Source organism: Hyperolius riggenbachi, chromosome 1, assembly GCF_040937935.1.
Source record: "Hyperolius riggenbachi isolate aHypRig1 chromosome 1, aHypRig1.pri, whole genome shotgun sequence".
In the NCBI taxonomy this organism is placed as follows: Eukaryota; Metazoa; Chordata; class Amphibia; order Anura; family Hyperoliidae; genus Hyperolius; species Hyperolius riggenbachi.
In genome coordinates, this window is record NC_090646.1 from 582,150,555 (window position 1) to 582,171,960 (window position 21,406).

The window sequence follows — 21,406 nt, forward strand, 5'->3', positions numbered from 1 at the left end:
AAATGTATATAATAAAAAGAGAGGTAATTACTTACCTCTCCAGAAGATATAGACACGAGGAAAGATCTGACAACATTACAGGCAACTACACTCTATCCCCTATGCTATCAAGGCATTTTGTATTGACCTGAGGAAAAGGGCCTGTGAAATGCGTTGTCAGATTGCTTTTTAAATAAAAATTGTTTTCAGTTGAACTAGTGTCTATACTTTCTGGAGAGGTAAGCAATTACCTCTCTTTTTATTATATAATTTTTATTTGTATTTAAAAATACTAAAATAGAACACACATTAGGCACCTCCATCCTACCCACTACCTTTGTCATCCAGCCTGTTCACCTCCTATCACACACACACATCACCTCTCCTTTGTCATCCAGCCTGGTCAACTCCTATCACACACACACACACACACACATCACCTCTCCTTTGTCATCCAGCCTGGTCAACTCCTATCACACACACACACATCACCTCTCCTTTGTCATCCAGCATGGTCAACTCCTATCACACACACACATCACCTCTCCTTTGTCATCCAGCCTGGTCAAGTCCTATCACACATACATCACCTCTCCATTGTCATCCAGCCTGGTCAAGTCCTATCACAAACACATCACCTCTCCATTGTCATCCAGCCTGGGCAACTTCTAACTAACACACACACACACACACACACACACACACACACACACACACACACACACACACACACACACACACACACACACACACACACACACACACACACACACACACACACACACACACACACACACACACACACACACACACACACACACACACACACACACACACACACTTGCTCCTTTGTCATTCAGCCTTGGTGATGTCTCAACCCACACATCATCTATGTATGTATATGTACATGTTTTGCTGGATGTCCTGATTGTACAGAGTTTTGAACTCTTCATGTATCTATGCTTCCCACCATTTGTTTTTTTTTTACTATGTACATCGCTATGGAAGACGTTGGTGCTTAATAAATAAATAAATAAATAAATAAATAAATAATAATGACAATGATAAAGAAAAGCTGGTTCCCTCTATTACCATTCCTGACACTGGAACCGGATCTTCCTCAACTTGAGTCTGAAAATGAAAAGAGGGGCGTAGCATGGTGGTCTTCTATTATGATAAAATGTATGACCCAACTGGTTTCAGCCAGGGACAAGCAAAGCACCAGACACAGGATAGATGGCACTGTACTGCAGCAACCTTCTGGAAAAGAGCGCAGGGTGGCCGGAAAGTGGACTTGCCTACCATGGTCATCTGTCATGTGCATGCGCAAAGAGGCAAGAACCAGAGTAGAATCAGAATTTATTGCCCCTGTAATTTCCCAGTTACAAGTAATGTGACTTGACAGTTATACAACAAACACTGACAATAGACAGACAGCATAGAAACAGTATGGAAAACACTCATTTTACCTGTGGTTTTCTGTTACACATTTCAGCAATCACAGCATTACTGCTTGTCACCATTAAGTAATAGACAGAATGGGCAGGGTGTCAGTGGGAATCTTTTTAGAGCTCATTTTGCACCTGCTGCTGTACTGGTCCAGTAGGGAGAGCAAGCTGCACACTATGACCTTTTCTGCTGATCAAAACTAGTCAATAAAGACTTTGGGAATTATTCAATACCAGCAGAATGAAACTGTACTACTAATGTCTGTAGTAGGCTTACTTTTAACAACTGCCCCAGGAGGTACTTCCCTGCTGGGCCTTTTGTATGTCAGTAACAGTTTGATGTGCCTATTTTACATTTTAGGATTAAAGAGAACCAGAGATGAAGCAACCTCATGTATTTTACCTTATAAATCAGTGGGAACATGACAGTAAACACCTAATCTGCTCTTTGTTACATTGTTCTCTGTTTAATTTGCCTGTTATCACCTCTAAGATAAGAATCCCGACTAAGCAGTCGGTCTGGCTTTGCTACAGAATAATTATAGCTGAGACTGTGTTCTTTGCTGTCTTCAAGTCCAAGCCTGCCCCCTGCTGGCTTTGCTCAGGAATCATTATAGCTGAGTCATTATAGCAAAGCCAGACTCAATGCTCAGTCCGGGATTCTTATCTCAGCTAGATAACAGACACTTTTAGCAGTGAGGATGGAACAGAGAGCATGGTAAATGTTTTCTCTAATGTTCCCACTGATTTCTATGGTAAAATACACAAGGGTGCTTCGTCTCTGGTTCACTTTAAGGACCTAATTAATTTGAAGGACTGCAATGAGGTAACATCCAATCCATTTATAGTTAAAGAGAGAAGCAGACACTGTGTTTTCGAAAATCTATTGCTCTCAAGAATAATAAACTCCATGTTCTTGCTACTGAAGGCTTAGTACAGAACTCATCAACAAAAGGTGGCCCAATTGGTCATGTCCTGATTAGAGGCTAACCTTCCCCCCCTTTACCTCTAGCACTAACCTCCCCCCTCCTAACACTAACCTTTCCCCTTGCCATTACAGTTAATTCATTTGAACACCAGATATGGATTGTGATTTGATGTATGGAGCTGTGACATTTGTCACAGCACAATCCTCCCCCTCCAGCGCCCAGTGTCACCAGTTCTGCTCAGCCGTAATATTCAACTGAGCAGAACGTTGATTATGGGAGGGAAGGAAGTGTCAGTGCTGTTAGAATTTAAGTATTATATGCTTGAATTCGTAGGCCTCAGTTACTTTAACTGAGTTAGCTAAAAGACTTGATGTGCAGAATCCCCCTTTAAGGAGAATTTCTCTTAGAGATAAATAAAGACAGTTCTGATTTTCAGTAGAACATTGTACTAGAACTCCCAAGGCTGTATCAGAGATATCCAGTGCAGAGGCCAGACCAGCTGGCGACGAACAACAGAAACATGAGCCATTGCTATGAAAATATTCTCACAAGTACATTAAAACAATGGCCTCCTCAGAACAAGGTGACAGTTCCTTGGAAAATTGAATTTTCCTGGGCATGCGCAGTAAAGACTGTGCTTGTCATGATATCATGGGGTCTTATCAGCCAATAGGAGGCGATGAGTCAATGATCCGTCCCTGCTCTGATGATATTACATTTAACTCTTCAGAGGTTAGTATAAGAAGAGCTAACGTGGCTCCCGGGGAGCTACTACTGCTGCTTCTTCTGACTTCTGGCTGATGACTTCCACCATCTACTCTTTTTGGAATGTATTGTCATCTTATTTAACTGTACGCCGTATATAGGCCTAAGTGCAATGTAGTATAGATGTAACATAAGAGAAAGCCTGGTTTCCATTCAAAAGGAATGGACCAAGAGCATGTAATGCAAAAAAGACTTACTACAGACCAATTGCTTGGCTGAGGTGTAACGAACATGTAGAGATAAGCATCTGTATATCTGTTTACTGAATAAACTCCTGAAACTTTGACGACGTCTAAGAAGTTCTATCGCCTATGCTGTTCCTGTGATGCGAGTCGAGTTATCACACTTCCTGTGATATGGTGTAGTGTTGTTGCCAATAGCAACCAACATAAAGATTCTTACAAGTGCTTCCTCCTCTCTGCCCGTCCTCAGTTCCACCCCCCTGCACTCATAGCTTATAGTTCCTCACATATGTTACTGCACACAGCGTGCAGGGGAGCTGCGCTGTGTGCGGGCTTGTGGTAATTGAGGTCAAAACAAGAGTGTATATCAGTACATTAATCATTCTAACCTCATTTACCACAAGCCCGTACACAGTGCAGCTCCCATGTGCGCTGTGTGTAGTAACACATATAAGGAACTATAAGCTACGTGTGCAGGGGTGGACCTGAGCACTGGCAGAGAGGAGGAAGCACTGGCACTTCCTCCCTGCCCATAATTGAAGGCTAAGTACAACAGGGATCAAAGTGGGCACTGGAGGGGAGAGGGGATGGTGCTGTGATATATGTCACAGCACCAGAGACCCAACGGTATAAAAGTATATTGTTCAAAAGCCCTTCAGGGGTACTTTAAGACCATACAGGGCCCCAGGAAGACCAATTAATTTGCCAGGTGCCTCATGATATACAAATTAAATTGTCATGTATGTCAAGATAAAATAATTAAATAGCCAAGTGTCCAATATACATCAATTAAGTAGCCATGTTCCCCAAATACCAGAATTAATCAGGTCTGAGCGTCAGAGCAGGCATGGCGGTGCAGTGTCCATGGCACAAGCCATGCCTGCACCCCTCTATAGATTGTGCATGTTTGCGCGCATCTGCATGGCTGTACCAGTTTAACCTCCCTGACGTTATGATTTTTTTTTTACTAATTTTAGGGTCTAAAAGCAGTACAATTTTTCATGTACTTTTAGACCTTAAAACCAGGAAAAAAACATAGGCATCAATTCACCAAGCATTACCGCTTTCAGTAATGCTGAAAACAGCTGATTTTACCGATCACTTAGGAAAGCTTAAATTTACCAAGGCTGTTACCGCATGAAAAACTGAAATTACTGAGCAGTGACGTAAATTACCGACTTGAGTGGTAATTACCTCAACACGTGTCAGTAAATGTTAATTCACAGAGGTTACAGCATGTGGTAAAAAAATGCAGTTCCATTACTGACAGTTCTCTTTTGTCGGTATCAGTGCGAGACTCACAGAAGCAGAGAGGATTCCCTATGACTGACCCGAAGGTTTCCTACCCCCCACGCAGCAAGCAGAACGATATGGAACAAAACAGGCTTCGCCTGCCACCCTTTGGCAGTTTAACCTCTTAAGTTCCTGTTTGAAAATGTGGAGGAGCTAGGGGGGGTAAATAAGAAGCTAGTGGTGAAATAACCTAAGCAGGGAAAGTGTAAAGTCTCTTGGAGTTCATCGAAGGTGTCGCAAATAAAATGTTAGAAAGACTAATGGAGACTAGATTCAGAGCAAGCAGAGGCAGTATAACAAAGCACGCACATCTAAAGGGATGTCAGGATGCCTCTTACTATTGTAATGCTGTCTATGCACGGAACAGCATATAACTACTCAGATACCAACAACTGGGCTTCGGTAAATTACCGAACTTCTACCGCACCTGTGAAAATATTGGTGAGTTAGCACACAAAAGTCTAAAATGCCAAATGCGGTATTTTTCCTACTATTTTTCTCTTATCGAACAGCCTTTGGTGAACTGACGCCATTGTGTAGAGAGATCTGCAGCAGTCCCTACACTTACTCACCTCGACGGGATTACTGCTTCCAGCAACTTTTTTCTTTTACTTTGAGTCTGACTCGAGATTACTGCCAAGTAGGTTAATCCCACTAAACAGCTGTCTCTGTCTTGCAATGTTGGGCAAGAAAGCAAGAAACTGCCCTTCCCTCTCATTGTTTATACAGAAATTTGAAATATTTCAGTACCATCTCAATCTATAGAGCAGTTGACCAGTGCTGTTGAAACTTTCATTGAACTACCTATAAACTATTATCAGTTATTTCTGCAGTGATGCGCTTAGACATATTATTATAAATATGACTAACGTTCACTATGGGAATTCTTGTTCATTCCTCAGCACCATTATCACTTACCTAAGCTGTGGGTCTCCTTCTCCCATTTCTCCCACTCGCTGGCACTGGTATATGCTGAAGAAAGAATGAATCTCTTCCCTGTGAAACAAAGAATGTGGTTAACATCATCAAGTCACTAGTTATTGCAGTAGAATCCCTTTATAGTAAACTCCAAGGGACCAAGAAAAGTAGTTTACTATATAACAAGTTTACTAAATCAGAATTGGTCATGCATTGTATATTTATACAGATGCATATCCTGGTATCAGAGGACCGAGTTTACTATATCCAGAGATTTACTACAGTGGCTTGCAAAAGTATTCGGCCCCCTTGAAGTTTTCCACATTTTGTCATATTACTGCAACAAACATGAATCAATTTTATTGGACTTCCACGTGAAAGACCAACACAAAGCGGTGTACATGTGAGAAGTGGAACGAAAGTCCTACATGATTCCAAACATTTTTTTTACAAATAAATAACTGCAAAGTTTGGTGTGCGTAATTATTCAGCCCTCTTTGGTCTGAGTGCAGTCAGTTGCCCATAGACATTGCCTGATGAGTGCTAATGACTAAATAGAGTGCACCTGTGTGTAATCTAATGTCAGTACAAATACAGCTGCTCTGTGACAGCCTCAGAGGCTGTCTAAGAGAATATTGGGAGCAACAACACAATGAAGTCCAAAGAACACACCAGACAGGTCAGGAATACAGTTATTGAAAAATTTAAAGTAGGCTTAGGCTACAAAAAGATTTCCAAAGGCTTGAACAGCCCAAGGAGCACTGTTCAAGCGATCATTCAGAAATGGAAGGAGTATGGCACAACTGTAAACCTACCAAGAAGACAAGACCATCCACCTAAACTCACAGGCCGAACAAGAAGAGCGCTGATCAGAAATGCAGTCAAGATGCCCATGGAGACTCAGGACGAGCTACAGAGATCTACAGCTCAGGTGGGGGAATCTGTCCATAGGACAACTATTAGTCGTGCACTGCACAAATTTGGCCTTTATGGAAGAGTGGCAAGAAGGAAGCCATTGTTAACAGAAAAGCATAAGAAGTCCCGTTTGCAGTTTGCCACAAGCCATGTGGGGGGCGCAGCAAACATGTAAAGAAGGTGCTCAGGTCGGATGAGACCAAAATGGAACTTTTTGGCCAAAATGCAAAACGTTCTGTGTGGCAGAAAACGAACACTGCACATCACTCTGAACACACCATCCCCACTGTCAAATATGGTGGTGGCAGCATCATGCTCGGGGGGTGCATCTCTTCAGCAGGGACAGGGAAGCTGGTCAGAGTTCATGGGAAGATGGATGGAGCAAAATACAGGGCAATCTTGGAAGAAAACCTCTTGGAGTCTGCAAAAGACTTGAAACTGGGGCAGAGGTTCGCCTTCCAGTAGGACAACAACCCTAAACATAAAGCCAGGGCAACAATGAGATGGTTTAAAACAAAACGTATCCATGTGTTAGAATGGCCCAGCCAGAGTCCAGATCTAAATCCAATCGAGAATCTGTGGCAAGATCTGAAAACTGCTGTTCACAAATGCTGTCCATCTAATCTGACTGAGCTGGAGCTGTTTTGCAAAGGAGAATGGGCAAGGATTTCAGTTTCTAGATGTGCAAAGCTGGTAGAGACATACCCTAAAAGACTGGCAGCTGTAATTGCAGCAAAAGGTGGTTTTTATGAAGTATTGACTCAGGTGGGCTGAATAATTACTCACACCCCACTTTGCAGTTATGTACTTGTAAAAAATGTTTGGAATCATGTATGATTTTCGTTCCACTTCTCATGTGTACACCACTTTGTATTGGTCTTTCATGTGGAATTCCAATAAAATTGATTCATGTTTGTGGCAGTAATATGACAAAATGTGGAAAACTTCAAGGGGGCCGAATACTTTTGCAAGCCACTGTATATCAGAGTTTACTATAACAAGATTTTACTGTATTTAGTATTTATATAACTCCATCATATAATGCATCCCTGTACAGAATATATGGTCTTGTTGCTTAAAGGACAACTGTAGTGAGAGGTATGAGGAGGCTGCCATATTCATATCTTTTTAAACAATACCAGTTGCCTGGCAACCCTGCTGATCTATTTGGCTGAAGTAGTGTTTAAATAACGCCGGAAACAAGCATGCAGCTAATCTTGTCAGATCCGACAAGAATGTCAGAGACACCTGATCTGCTGCATGCTTTTTCAGGGTCTATGGCTAAAAGTATTAGAGGCAGAAAATCAGCAGGAGAGCCAGGCAACTAGTATTGTTTAACCTGCCTGGCGTTCTATTAAGATCGCCAGGCAGGCTGCGGGAGGGTTTTTTTTTAATAAAAAAAAAACTATTTCATGCAGCCAACTGAAAGTTGGCTGCATGAAAGCCCACTAGAGGGCGCTCCGGAGGCGTTCTTCCGATCGCCTCCGGCGCCCAGAATAAACAAGGAAGGCCGCAATGAGCGGCCTTCCTTGTTTTGCTTACATCGTCGCCATAGCGACGAGCGGAGTGACGTCATCGACGTCAGCCGACGTCAGCCGCCTCCGATCCAGCCCTTAGCGCTGGCCGGAACTTTTTGTTCCGGCTACGCTGGGCTCAGGCGGCTGGGGGGACCCTCTTTCGCCGCTGCTCGCGGCGGATCGCCGCAGAGCGGCGGCGATCAGGCAGCACACGCGGCTGGCAAAGTGCCGGCTGCGTGTGCTGCTTTTTATTTCAGCCAAATCGGCCCAGCAGGGCCTGAGCGGCAGGCTCCGGCGGTACTGGACGAGCTGAGCTCGTCCAGACCGCCCAGCAGGTTAAAAGAAAATAGATATGGCAGCATTAACATACCTCTTACTACAGTTGTGTTTTAACTGTCCCTCAGAGTGGCTCACAATCTAATCCCTACTATAGTCATATGTCTATATCGTGTAGTGTAAGTATCCTAGTCTAGGGCCAATTTTAGGTGGAAGCCAATTCACATATCTGTATGTTTTGAGGATGTGGGAGGAAACCGGAGTGCCTGGAGGAAACACACAGACACCGGGAGAACATACAAACTCCATGAAGATAGTGCCCTAGTGGGACTCGAACCTGGGACCCAGGCAACAGTGCTAACCACTATACCACCTTGCTGCCCTGCCCCTCATATAACTAAATGAACCATTAGGTAATGTAATCCAACCAATCATTAAACAGAATACAACATGTCTCTATATCAACATAGAACAATCTTTTAACTGATTCTTTCTTTTTAACAAACAAATGAGAACAAGTGGAAAGTTGTGGGATTGTTTGATACATAGCATTTGCTAGTAGGCACACACAGTAAATAGCGTATGAAATTCTATATGCAATTCTATATGGTATGCATTAAAAGGGAAAAAAGGGAAATAAAAACGTGGGATGCTAGCATAATACTGCCCATTCAACTCTCTTGAAAGACCACATCTGGAATATAGAATTCGGTTCTGGGCACCACATTATAGTAACATACTAGTGGTCACATTGTTTTGGGTGATAGCAGTTAAAGACGTGTACCTGGAACTGAGAGGGATATGGAGGTTGACATATTTATTTCCTTTTAACCTATGCAGATTGCCTGGCTGCCCTGCTGACCCTCTGATTCTAACACTCTAAGGGCCCTTTTCCACTATAGCGTTTGCGATTGCTGAATCGCAAAATCGCAAACTGCAAACCGCTAGTGATTTTCAAATTGCTACAGTTTGCTTTTTAACATAGGAATCACGGTAGGCCATTTCCACTACCGCGATTCTTTTGTTACTTAATCGCGAACGCGTGGCGGAGCGATTATTGCCGCAATTCTGCTATGCATTGCATAGCATAGCAAAATCGCGATCGCAAACGTCGGGAAATCGATGCAAAATGTTGTACTTTAGCTGAATCCCAATCTTTAGCGTTCAGCGCGAACGCTAGCGATTGCTAGTGGAAAAGGGGCCTAAAGGACTTTCGAGGCGACAAATAAAATCTGTTTACTTACCTGGGGCTCCTTCCAGTCGTTTTAGTCCCTTGCCGCAGCCCTTCTCCTCATCGGTGTCCAGCTGGCTACTAGTAACGATTGACATACCGCCGGTGGGTGCCAGCACAGGCGCAGAAAAGCCGACCCGCCGGGGTACGCCGATCATTACGGGCAGCCAGCAGGACACCAAGGAGGCCCTGTGCTGCAGCGAGGGACTGAAACAGCTGCTAGAAGCCCCAGGAGAGTAAACATAGATTTTAATTGCCACCTCGGAAGTCCTTTAAAGCCCTTACCAACTACTCTGTTTATACAATGTTTTTTGCCGATGAGCGGCGATTTTTTAAGCAATCATTTCTGGGATCTCAAGATGTGGGTACAGGCGCAAATGATTGGCAAAATGTGACAATAACGACTATCGCGGTTACGGACCAACGCAGTATGAATCTACCTCCAGCAGGTGGTGCTGCTGCCCTGACTGGACATAGCACTAAATCACAGGCGCCCCCTCCCCCCACATTGCCTCCCATTGATAGACAGCGTCAGCAGCCAATGAAAGCGGCTCCTGACCAGTCAGTACTTTGTCGTCATAGAGGCAGCAGAGAAGGGGGGGGGGCTGCAGCGATGGGGCAGCGTCGTGACCAGCAAGAGCAGTGAGTATGTGCGGAGATTCGTCGGGAGGCAGCATTTTATCGTGCCAGCTGTCTCTGGTATTAGCGGTATGGACGAGTTTATTTGTCCATGACCGCCTGGAGGGCGCCGCTCAGGCCCCGCTGGGCCGATTTTCATAATTTTTTTTTAAAAAACATGCAGCAAGCACTTTGCTTGCTGCGTGTTGTCGACGATCGCCGCCGATGCTCCGCTACCCGCCGCGTAAGGCCCCCCCCCTCCCGAGACCCCTGCGCAGCGCTGAGGGGTGGATCGGGACTACGGATGACGTCATCACGATCGTCGTCATGGCGACGGGGGAAGCCCTAAAGGAAATCCCGTTCAGGACGGGATTTCCTTATGGGTATTAGTGCCAGCGGCGATCGGAGGGGTGGGAGGGATGCGGAATGGAGGGGGGCATCATGTAGCTGGCGCTAGGCTAGCTACATGATTGAAAAAAAAAATATTAAAAAAATAGCGCTGCCTCCCTGGCGATCTTAATAGAACGCCAGGGAGGTTAAGGGGCAGATACTGATGGTGAGGAGGTAGTTAAGATCCCTGACAACTCACGCGCAAAGTGCCGCAATTGATTGAACTCTTGTTTACACCCGCTGACAGGAAGATGGAACTCTTGTCCTGGGGGATGTCGCTGGGATCCATATTTCCTGTAGCCATAGACCCCTAAACAAGCATGAGATGAGAGATATCACCATTTACAAAGGAAGCAACACAGAGAGCAGAAAAGAACATTCAAATCCAGTCTTCAAAGTATATATTGTAACACTTTGCAGACTAGGGCAGGGGAAAGACGTTAGTTGCATTATGGCATTCTGTAGTTTGCTATATACTCATCATGCTGGGACGATCAGCCTGTGTAATCACACAAGCCGAGTATGTGCAGGGAGATGACCTCTGCAGGAAAGCGTGTGCGGAGGTAATGCACAGATCCTGCATGCCCGGCTGCTATAAGGCACTCCCGGTCTCCGGGCACTGACACCCAGCCGTACCTGAACTGCTCGCAAGGCTGAAGGGAGGCATTCGGCACCGTGACAGCAGCGCACACCGCTGCACCATGGAGGCCGCCATGTTGGAATAAGTCCGCCCCCCTGTCTCAGGGAGATGACACGGCGGTACATGTGCACACTGCACGGCGCTGTGCCTGCATATTATGCATAGGATTGCTAGAGGACACGATGGCGGTGCTGGTGACTTCCAGGACGTGTAGCCGGTATATGCTAGAGACAGCCCGGCGCCTGCTGGTCTCAGAGAACCGGAGATGTACCCTGCCAGGTGACCATGCAATGTGTTCCCTACTACTGCTGTGAGGGAGGGCGGACAGGCAGTCCTCTATAGCAGTGGTTTCCAAACTTTTTTGGGTAAGGGCACACTTGATGGCTTTGAAATTTTTTCAAGGCTCCCCTCGGCAAAAACAACTACCGAAATGCCGTTATGACCCTTGTTAGGCGACACCCCACTCCAAGTAGCTAGTGATTCTTATTAGGCACCCCGATTCCTCTGATGTTCAACTTCAACCATGGTTGTGGGGATTGCAGCCACATTATATATCAATGTGCAGTTGCATTACCTGAAAGTATTGCACTAAGGATGGGAATGCATGCCGAGGAACATAGCCGGCCTTTGACCTGTGCGACCAGAGCGGTCGCTCAGGGCGCTGGCTTCCAAGGGGGCGCCTAATAGCTGGTTACCTATATTGAGGACACCTACACCTGATTTCCTATACTGGGGGCACCTATAGCTGGCTACCTTTAGGCCTGGAACCCACTGCAAACCGCAAACGCTAAACGCAACCGCTAGCGTTTTGTCTGAGCGGTTTGCAAGCGGATTCATGCGCGTTTTTGGTCGTGTTTTGCAACATTGTATTTTTTTCCCCAGCGGGTGCCTAGCGTTTTGCGTTTTGCGTTTTTATCCTGATTGGTCCTGTGAATTATTTTTCATTTTGTTACAGTGTGCTGAACCGCAAAACGCTAGCAAAACCGCTCAGTTTAGGTTTTGCTGAGCGTTTCTGCTAGCGTTTCAATACTTTGCATTGAAGCGCTAACGCTCCCAAAATGCTGCATGTCCTGCGTTTGCGTTTCTGAGAAACGCAAACGCTCCTGTGGAAGTTGCCCCATCCATTAACATTAGCCCAGCGTTTTGGCAAACTGCTAGCGTATCGCAGTGCTGCCAAAACGCTGCCAAAAGCGCTCCTGTGGGTTCCAGCCCTTACTGAGTGCTCCAACACATGGCTACCTAAACTGAAGTTTACTACGCCTGGCTACCTATGGGGGGCGATGGAGACCTTCAACTGACTTCCTATACTGGGGGCACCTATGCTTGGCAACCTACATTGAGGGCACCTACACGTGGGATCGGGAGGCTTTTTTTGGGGGGGGCGCACTGCAGCTATAACGCGTGGTGCAAATTGTCGGTGCTGTGCTATCATTCTAAATGGGGGGGCGGCTAACTGTCCCACTGACTGTTTTTATCAATATTCCTGAAATGTTCTAGCCATCATTTTTAAGTGTATTCAGGACAATGCACTCTTTCCATCCATTCGTGGTTATTAATAGTATTTTTCCTATTATACATATGTGACGTGTCACAGAGATCTGACAATTTAATTTGATGTGTCATGACGTCAGAAAAGTTGGGAACCACTGTCCTAGGAGATATCTCAGGAGAAAAGATGAATTGCATATGGGCCTGTGTGTGTGAGTGCATGTGTGTGCACGCATGCATGAAGAGGATGAAGGGGGGCACAAAAATCAGGTTTTGCTCAGGATGCTGTTAAACCTAAGGCCGGCCCTGCCGAGGAACCCCTGAAAGGTGCCCGAGGCACACCAGGGTGCTGCGGGACCCAGTTTGACAACCCCTGCTCTATAGACTAATATCACCAGTACATCAATGTGCTCTGCAGCTCCCTATTACTGCTGTGTGGGAGGGTGGCCAGTCAGACACCAGTATAGACTAATATCACCAGTACATCAAAGTGCTCTGCAGCTCCCTATTACTGCTGTGAGGGAGGGCGGCTAGTCAGACACCAGTATAGACTAATATCACCAGTACATCATTGTGCTCTGCATCTCCCTATTACAGCTGTGAGGGAGGGCGGCCAGTCAGAGACCCCAGTATAGACTAATATCACCAGTACATCAGTGTGCTCTGCAGCTCCCTATTACTGCTGTAAGCGCTGTGAGGGTGGCGGTGTGGGGACATTTTTTGCAACTTTATAAGATTTTGCAGCCGGTTGCATTCATTTATATGTATCCTCTTTCTCTGAAATTAAGACATCCTCTGAAAGTAAGCCCTAGCAGGAATTTTGAGCATGCCCAAAATTAAGCCCTAGCTGCAGTAAGGAGAAAAAGTATGGCAACTTATGTTCCTACTGGAGCTGATGGTGTCACGGGCAGGGCCGCTGATGGCTCGATTGATAATATCCGACAGGTCCGATGACCTGCCGGAGAGATTCCCCGCTCGATCCCCACCGGCGGGGAATCGAGCGGCTGATAAGGAACGCCGGCGGGGACGAGTGGGAATCGATCCCCGTGGACGCGGCGGGGGTCGACCCATCGGCTGATCGGCCGCCGGATGAACCCGTGTATGCCCAGCATTAGGGCAGAGCTTGGGATGGTTTAGGAACTGCTGGTTACACGTGTAGGATTATTTTATATGTGCATTTTAAAGCACAAGTTGTAAGTGCATTACTTTTATCAGTTTATTCTAATAAACTAATTACCCTATGGAGATGTTCTTTTGAGTTTTAAGCCCCATCTACACCATACAATTTTTTTGTTTGATTCAATTCATTGATTTGATATTCAATTTGCCATTGCAAAACAATGGCAAATTGAATCGAATCCCAATCGGACATGTCAGATTGAATCAAATCAATGAACCGAATCGGACAAAAAATTGTATGGTGTCGATGGGGCTTTAAAGAGTTTATTATTATTCTATTTTAGTCTTGAGTGATTTAAAGGCATAAACACAGATTTTTGTGTTAACATCATAATTATTATATCCAGTCTACTTTTTTTTGGGGGGGGGGGGGGGGGGGTAAGCATTCCCCAGTTTATCATTACTTATTATTTATACTTTTATTTTATTTTTTTTCCTAGGCAAACGGTATCTGCTTACCAGGGATATTCTGAAGTTTGATGCCTTTTTAAAGAGGAAACGAGACACTTTATATTACTTGGAGGGGAAAAAGGGTAATGTGTACTAATGACAACATTTTCCATTATAGAAATCAACATTTTTGATACTAGTACCTAAAGTATAGCTTCATGTCTGAATGTTTACTTTTATTGCTGTCGTTGACCCTGTCACTTCTTGTGCTTAGTGACAGGGAAATCTTTTCAGCAGAGACAGGGAGATTGGTAACAACCTTATATTGTTCTAGACATCTTGCATGTTACAGTAGAATCCCTAAACTCTAAAGGACCGGGCGAAGTAGTTTACAACAGGTAGTCCCCGACTTGCGTATGCCCGACTTACGAACAACCCGCTGATACAAATGGCATAGATTCAGTGTTTCCATGGGAACAAGCCCCCAAAAATTTCAAATTGGACTTGTAGTTTTTGAGAAAATCGTTTTTTTGGTTTTTTTTTGTAAAGAAAAAATGGCTTTTAAACTTGTATAAGCAGGGGCAGAGGTGACAGAGAGAGACACTGAAGGCACAGGAGGGCACAGAGGAGGTGCAGGGGGCAGAGATAGCATATTGTTCTGACATAAGAATAGATTCAGGTTAAGAAAGAACCTACAGTCCCTATCTCGTTCGTGAACTGGGGACTACATGTATATCAGGATTGTCATAGTCAAGCACATAAAGTATACCCTAGTACTGTATCTTAATTTAGTTAATAATTGGGAGTTATTTTTACTTTTCAGTGCTTCAGCACACGAGCACAGACAATGTTTAAAGGACAACTAAAGTGAGAGATATATGGAGGCTGCCATATGTATTTCCTTTTGAGCAATACCAGTTGCCTGGCAGCCCTGCTGATCTATGTGGCTACAGTAATGTCTGAATCACACCAGAAACAAGCATGCAGCTAATCTTAACAGATCTGACAATAATGTCAGAAACACCAGTTCTGCTGCATGCTTCTTCAGGGTCTATGGCTAAAAGTATTAGAGGCAAAGGATCATTAGGACTGCCAGGCAACTAGTATTGCTTAAAAGGTAATTAAAAAAAAAAAAAAAAAAAAAAAACCTCTCACTTCAGTTGTCCTTTAAGCTAGATGAAAATGCACAGTGCTCAATATGCAGGGGTTTGCATGCAATAATCATGCAAGAGCTTGCACGAGAAGCACAGATCTCACCAGTTAATGCAGCTATAGTACTTAGTGTGTTCCTCTGGCTCCATTTCTGTGCAGCCTGGATGATACTGTAACATTGCAGCCATGCACAAGCAAGTCACAGATGACAGGCAGTTCCTTCAGTAATCATGCTGCAGCTGACACAGGAAGCATAGGTCTTACCAGTAGATGCAGTGTGCGGTCTTTAGCCCATGCAGCAGCCCGTGCTTTTAAAGGTAATCCACACTGGCCCAGAGTAGTGTGCAGATAATGAGCAGCTACAACTTGCTGCCAGCCCGCCCACCAACCACGACTCGTGGGTCTCCGACTGACGCATGCCTCGCCCACTTTCCACTATAGCCGGATGCAGGATACCGCAGGAGCCAAAAAGCAGGTTTACCATAACAGAAGTTCTATTATATCTGGGTTTACTATACCCGTTGTTACTCCCATATACTTATAATGGTGCTTGGCTCTCGGACCTGGACAATGTTTACTATACTTGAATGTTTACTATAAGGAGATTACGCTGTACTCATTTTTTCTTGTAACAGTTATGCCTAATTGTTTAGATACTTTCACAGTGGTGTGATATAACACAGGCTCAGGTTGTGGATTCGGTCTATGGGCTGGTGCACACCAAGAGCGCTTTTAAAAAGCGCTTGGCTAATGTATTTTAATGGGATGGATCACACCAGAGCGATGTGTGTTTTTTTTTTTTTTTTTCCCAAATCCCTGCAGCATTTCTTCCAATTTCAAAGGCGATTCAGCCTAAATGTTATGTATAGGAAAAGTGGAAAATCGCTCTGAAAAGCGCTAGATCGGAGCAATTATGCAAGCGCTTTTGTGTCAAAACCAGTACACTAGCAGCTGTACTGTATGTGTGTGTAAAAAAAAAAAAAAAGCTACACAAAAATCGCTAGGCCCATGTCTAAAATCGCCTTGAAAAATCACTTCAAAAAGCGCTGAGCGTTTGCGATGACGCTAGCGCTTTTTTGTGTGCACTGGCCCTATGTAAGGTTTTGATTTTAGCCTTCGTACCATTTTTATTTGTGTTTTAAATTAATATTAGGAAATACATGTAGGTGTTAATGGTTATATACGTTTACCATATATGTAATATGCTTTGTTGTTGCCTGCTTATAGGTGACTTTTTTAAAAACATGGAGGTAAAACTGCAGAGTTCAGAGGCTATTTTGGATGCAGACATGAAATCGATGCTTCATCTGTGTGAATCTCCATCAGACGTCCAGTTTGCAAAGGAATGCTTACTACGGTAACACATCGTCCCTTGCTCAATCATTTCTTCAGTGAATTGCTTCTTGTTATTGACGTGTAAGGCCGTTTTTCCGCAGGAGTTTGAAGGCAGTGGATTCGCAGCCTATCAGCTGCTCCCATGCAGCCACTGGGTACTTGCTAGCACTTGGCACTGGCGTTAGAGAGGCGGCTCCCCTACGGAGTCACATCACGTCCAGGGCTGTGGAGTTGGAGCAATTTCTGGCCACTTGGAGTCGGTGGTTTCATAAACGGAGAAGTCGGGTGAATTTTGTACCCACTCCATAGTCCTGCATGAGCTGTGGAGTCAGAGCCGTTTTGGGTAACTGGAGTCGGAGTCAGTGGTTTTATAAACTCAGGCGTCGGATGATTTTTTTTTACATTATTTTTTTTTTTTTTTTTTTTTTTTTTTTTTGTACCGGGAGCATGAAAAATTAGCTGGGTGAGATGAGAATGCAGGGCCAGTGCTTCTGTGAGCAGCTCTGCTTACAGCATAGGAGGAGGTGAGCCGATGATAGCCTGGTGGTCACCAAAATTAGCCGGGTGGAGCACCCGGCTAAAAGAGCCTGGGGAGAACACTGACCGACTCCACAGCCCCGATTTCATCTATATGTTTTTTTAACTGCTGCCTGTCAACACCACCGTGTGTCAAATCCAGGGTTGTGGAGTCGGTATAAAAATCATCCAACTCATTTTTATGAAACCACTGACTCCAGGTACCCGAAAAGGCTCAGACTCCGACTCCTTTGTCTAATACTTGTCAGGGCTGTGGATTTGATACAAAAATCATCTGACACCTGAGTCAGACTTCTGTTTATGAAACCCCTGACTCCACGTACCCAAAATTGCTCCAACTCCACAGTCCTAGTCAAATCATGACACGCGTGGGGCTACAAACGCTGCCATGTGGAAGCATGAACATAAAGTCCAGAAGCCGCCATGAGGCTGAGCTACCCAACTAGTGCGCTGTTTAGCTGTCCATAGAAAAAAGGGCCTAAAGAGGTCCATACACTGGTCGATTTCAACCTTCGATCGATCGGAAATCGATTGCCGAACAATTGATTTGCCGACAATTTCAATCAAATTGATCTATCTGACAGGATGGAAAATATAGGTCGATCAGCTGGCAGCAGCAGATCGACCTAGATTTTCCATCCTGTCAGATTAATTGGCCCATAGAGTTGCATTGGATCTAATGGTCCAGTAATGCATTTAGATCAATTTTCAATAGATTTCAATCTGAAATCTATCGGAAATCTGTTCCTAACATGTGGCACACATCAGATAGATTGCTGTCAGATTCGATCTGACAGAAATCTATCTGATGGTCGAATCTGCTGCAAATCTATCAGTGTATGACCAAGACTAGAGCCATTCAGAGAACATGCAGAAGCAGCAAGCTGTGAGCCAGGATGGGAGAAGAGTCTTTGGGGCTGATTTGTAAGGACCTGTACAAGGGAAATGTGTAAGGAGTGAAGCAGTTGTCTGGGACAACCAATCAAGCCTAAATTAGATAATGAAATGAAGGATCTAATGGTTTTTTATCGCTGCCTTGATAAATCCGCCCTTTGTGACTCTGATCTCATAAAGTGCTGTCATTATCTAAAGGGGCCCATACACTGGTCGATTTCCGCGATCGAATCGATCGGAACTCGATTCTATCAAATCAGCCGATTGATTTGCGGCCAATTTCATTCAGTTTGGTTTATCTGACTGGATGGAAAATCTAGGTCAATCTGCTGCTGGCAGCGGATCGATGGCCCATAGAGTTGCAATGGATCTAATAGTCCAATAATGCATTTAGATCGATTTCCAATAGATTTCATTCTGAAATCCAGGGCTGTGGAGTCGGTACAAAAATCATCCGACTCCAACTATGACTCCTCAGTTTACGAAACCACCGACTCCAACTCCTTAGTCTAATACTTGCCAGGGCTGTGGACTTCGTACAAAAATCATCCGACTCCGAAAACCTCCGACTCCAGGTACCGAAAATTGCCTCGACTCCGACTCCACAGCCCTGCTGAAATCTATTGGAAATCTGTTCCTAGTGTGTGGCACACATCAGATTCCTGTCAGATTCAACCTGACATGCATCTGACATAAATCTATATGAAGGTCGAATCTGCTGCAAATCTATAAGTGTATGGTCACCCAAAGGTTCATTGCAAGCACATAATGGGTACCTGAGGTGGGATAAGCATGTGTAAAGTCCCAATAATACTCCTTAAGGTAGCCATACACTGGTCGATTTGCCATTAGATCGACCAGCTGACAGATCCCTTTTTGATCGAATCTGATCAGAGAGGGATCGTATGGCTGCCTTTACTGCGAACAGATTGTGAATCGATTTCAGCCTGAAACCGATCACAATCTGTTGAGCTACTCCTGCCGCCTGCCGTCTCCCCTCATCCACCCCCCGCCCCCCCCCCCCCCCCCCCCCCGTATACATTACCTGACGCTGGCTCCCGGGCATCTTCTCCGCGCTGCACGGCTCTGTTCCGGCTCCATCCCGGCGCTTCCTGTGTCACTCCGTGACCAGAAGTTCAAATAGAGCGCCCTCTATTTGAACTTCCTGGTCACTGCAGTGACACAAGAAGCGCCGGGATGGAGCCGGAACAGAGCCGTGCAGCGCAGAGAAGATGCCCGGGAGCCAGCGTCAGGTAATGTATACCGGATCGGCCGCCGCTAGTGACGCGCTCCCTACCCGCGGGCGATCGAGGGTAATTTCCCGCACGGCGCGATCGACGGACCGATCCGATTTCGGGAGGAAATCTGATCGGCGGGTGCGTTTACCGCGAACGATTGGCAGCAGATTCGATCCCAGGATCGAATCTGCTGTCGAAACGGCCGCGAATCGGGCCAGTGTATGGCCACCTTTAAGCAGCAGATAGATCATCAGATAGATTTCTGATCTATCTGATGTGTTTAGGAAAATTTTTTACTAGGAACAGATTTCCGATAGATTTCAGTTTGAAATCTATTGAAAATTGATCTGATGGCATTTTTTTGCCATCAGATTTCCATTAGGGCCAATGCAAAATGATAAGCAATCTCAACGGATTGACCTAGATTTTCCACCCTGCCAGATCGATTGAAATCGGCCGCCAATCGGTCGTTTGGTCAACCGATTTGCGATCGATTGCCCAAAAATCGGCTGTGTATGGGCCCCTTTAGTACTAGTTCACACACAAACTCTCTCTCTCTCTCTCTCTCCCTGGCTTTGTTCACATTACAAAATCGGCAGCACTATCGCAAGCGCTGAATGATTTATAGAGCACTTTTCAATGTGCTTTCCCTGCGCTTAGAAAAGGGCTTTTGTAAGCACTTTGGCTGAGCGAATAGTTTATTTACTTCCTGACATCAGTCAGGAAGTGAATTCTTTGACCCAGAAAAGAATAAATACAATGTATTTATTATTAAAAGCGTTTGGGAAATCGCGATTCAAAGCGCTTTTTCAAGTGCTTTGCGATTTCCCTATACCTTCCATTGAGCAAAACGCTCAGAAAATGGTACATGTAGCGAGTTTGTGATTTTAATAAAATGAAAACGTGCATGTGTGAACACTCTCATAGGAAATCATTGCACAAGCACTTTTAGGGCGCTTTCTAAAATCCCCAGCGCTTTAAAAAAATTGGAAACGCTCCTAGTGTGAACAAGCCCTAAGGCTGGATTCACAGTGGACAGTTGCATAACGGACGCATTAAAATGTGTGTGAACTGCAATGGAGACTGGATATAGACTATAATGCAGAGCTTGTTCTAACACAGTACTGTGAACAGGCCCAGAGGATTGTATGGGCAGTGAGTTGACCTGAAGAATTATTCTGCAACACAACTGAGCAGTGAGCACTGTGAACTGGGCCTATGGATAAAGAATCCAGAACTCTATATAAGTTGCTCTGCATTTGGACTGTACCATAATGCTCACTGAGATCTGTTAAAATTCTTTTGTACACTCTAGATAATCTTTGGAGCAGCCAAGAAACTGCCTTTGCCAGTGTCAAAAATGTAGCGTAAATACAGCTCTAGCATATGAAGGAGTGGGAGAGGGTGACATAAGTATGGCGTCTCGGATCAAAAGGAGTGGGAGAGGGTGGACATACAGTGCTGGCCATAATTATTCATACCCCTGTCAAATTTTAGCTTAACGCTACTTTTATTCAACCTCCAAGTAATTTTTTGATGGAAAATGACATAGTTGTCTCCCAAAAGATAAGATGATATACAAGAGGCATTATTGTGGAAAAAAAAATTCTCAGTTTTTATTTAAATTTGAGCAAAAAACAGTCCAGTCCAAAATTATTCATAACCTTTACAAACTGTCAGTCTGCGGGAAAATCCAAAGTTCTGTACCATTCCAAATAGTCCAAGCTGTTCTAAAGCATCGTAATTACCCTGATTAACTGGGAACAGTTGTTTTAATCAATTTAACAGGTGAAAAACAGCAGCTCTCTACAGTTGGTTTGGGAAACCTCACGGCTAAGACAAAGGAGCTCAGTGAGGACCTGCGGCTGCGCATTGTGGCTGCTCACAAGTCAGGAAAGGGCTACAAGGCCATTTCTAAATGTTTTCCAGTTCCAGTGGCTACAGTGCAAAGTATACAAGATGTTCTGCACTGTGGAAAATCTCAGAGGACGTGGTCGGAAGGCAAAAGTGACATGTGCTGGCCATGAGGATAGTGAGAGAGGTGATAAAGAATCCAAGGATCACCATCAAGGCCATCCTGGTGAATTTGGGC

The 21,406-nt window shown here is 44.8% G+C and overlaps 2 protein-coding genes across 4 annotated transcripts in view; one reads left to right on the forward strand and one right to left on the reverse strand.

The window, feature by feature from the left end:
- MRPS27 (mitochondrial ribosomal protein S27) overlaps nt 1-11,503 on the reverse strand; it is a 133,210-nt gene extending 121,707 nt beyond the window's left edge. Inside the window, exons 1-3 of one of the 2 annotated variants that reach the window (XM_068248287.1) lie at nt 11,098-11,503; nt 10,661-10,771; nt 5,515-5,592 (exon numbers count right to left, since the gene is read on the reverse strand). In XM_068248287.1, the coding sequence (XP_068104388.1) occupies nt 5,515-5,592; nt 10,661-10,771; nt 11,098-11,176 (268 nt within the window). In that variant the 5' untranslated portion in view covers nt 11,177-11,503. The remainder of the gene's footprint in view (nt 1-5,514; nt 5,593-10,660; nt 10,772-11,097) is intronic. The other variant, XM_068248297.1, reaches the window with a different exon arrangement.
- The window catches only part of PTCD2 (pentatricopeptide repeat domain 2), a 44,200-nt gene continuing 33,836 nt past the window's right edge, over nt 11,043-21,406 (forward strand). Inside the window, exons 1-3 of one of the 2 annotated variants that reach the window (XM_068248320.1) lie at nt 11,043-11,380; nt 14,209-14,301; nt 16,538-16,667. In XM_068248320.1, the coding sequence (XP_068104421.1) occupies nt 11,284-11,380; nt 14,209-14,301; nt 16,538-16,667 (320 nt within the window). In that variant the 5' untranslated portion in view covers nt 11,043-11,283. Of the gene's footprint in view, nt 11,467-14,208; nt 14,302-16,537; nt 16,668-21,406 lie in introns of both variants that reach the window. The other variant, XM_068248330.1, reaches the window with a different exon arrangement.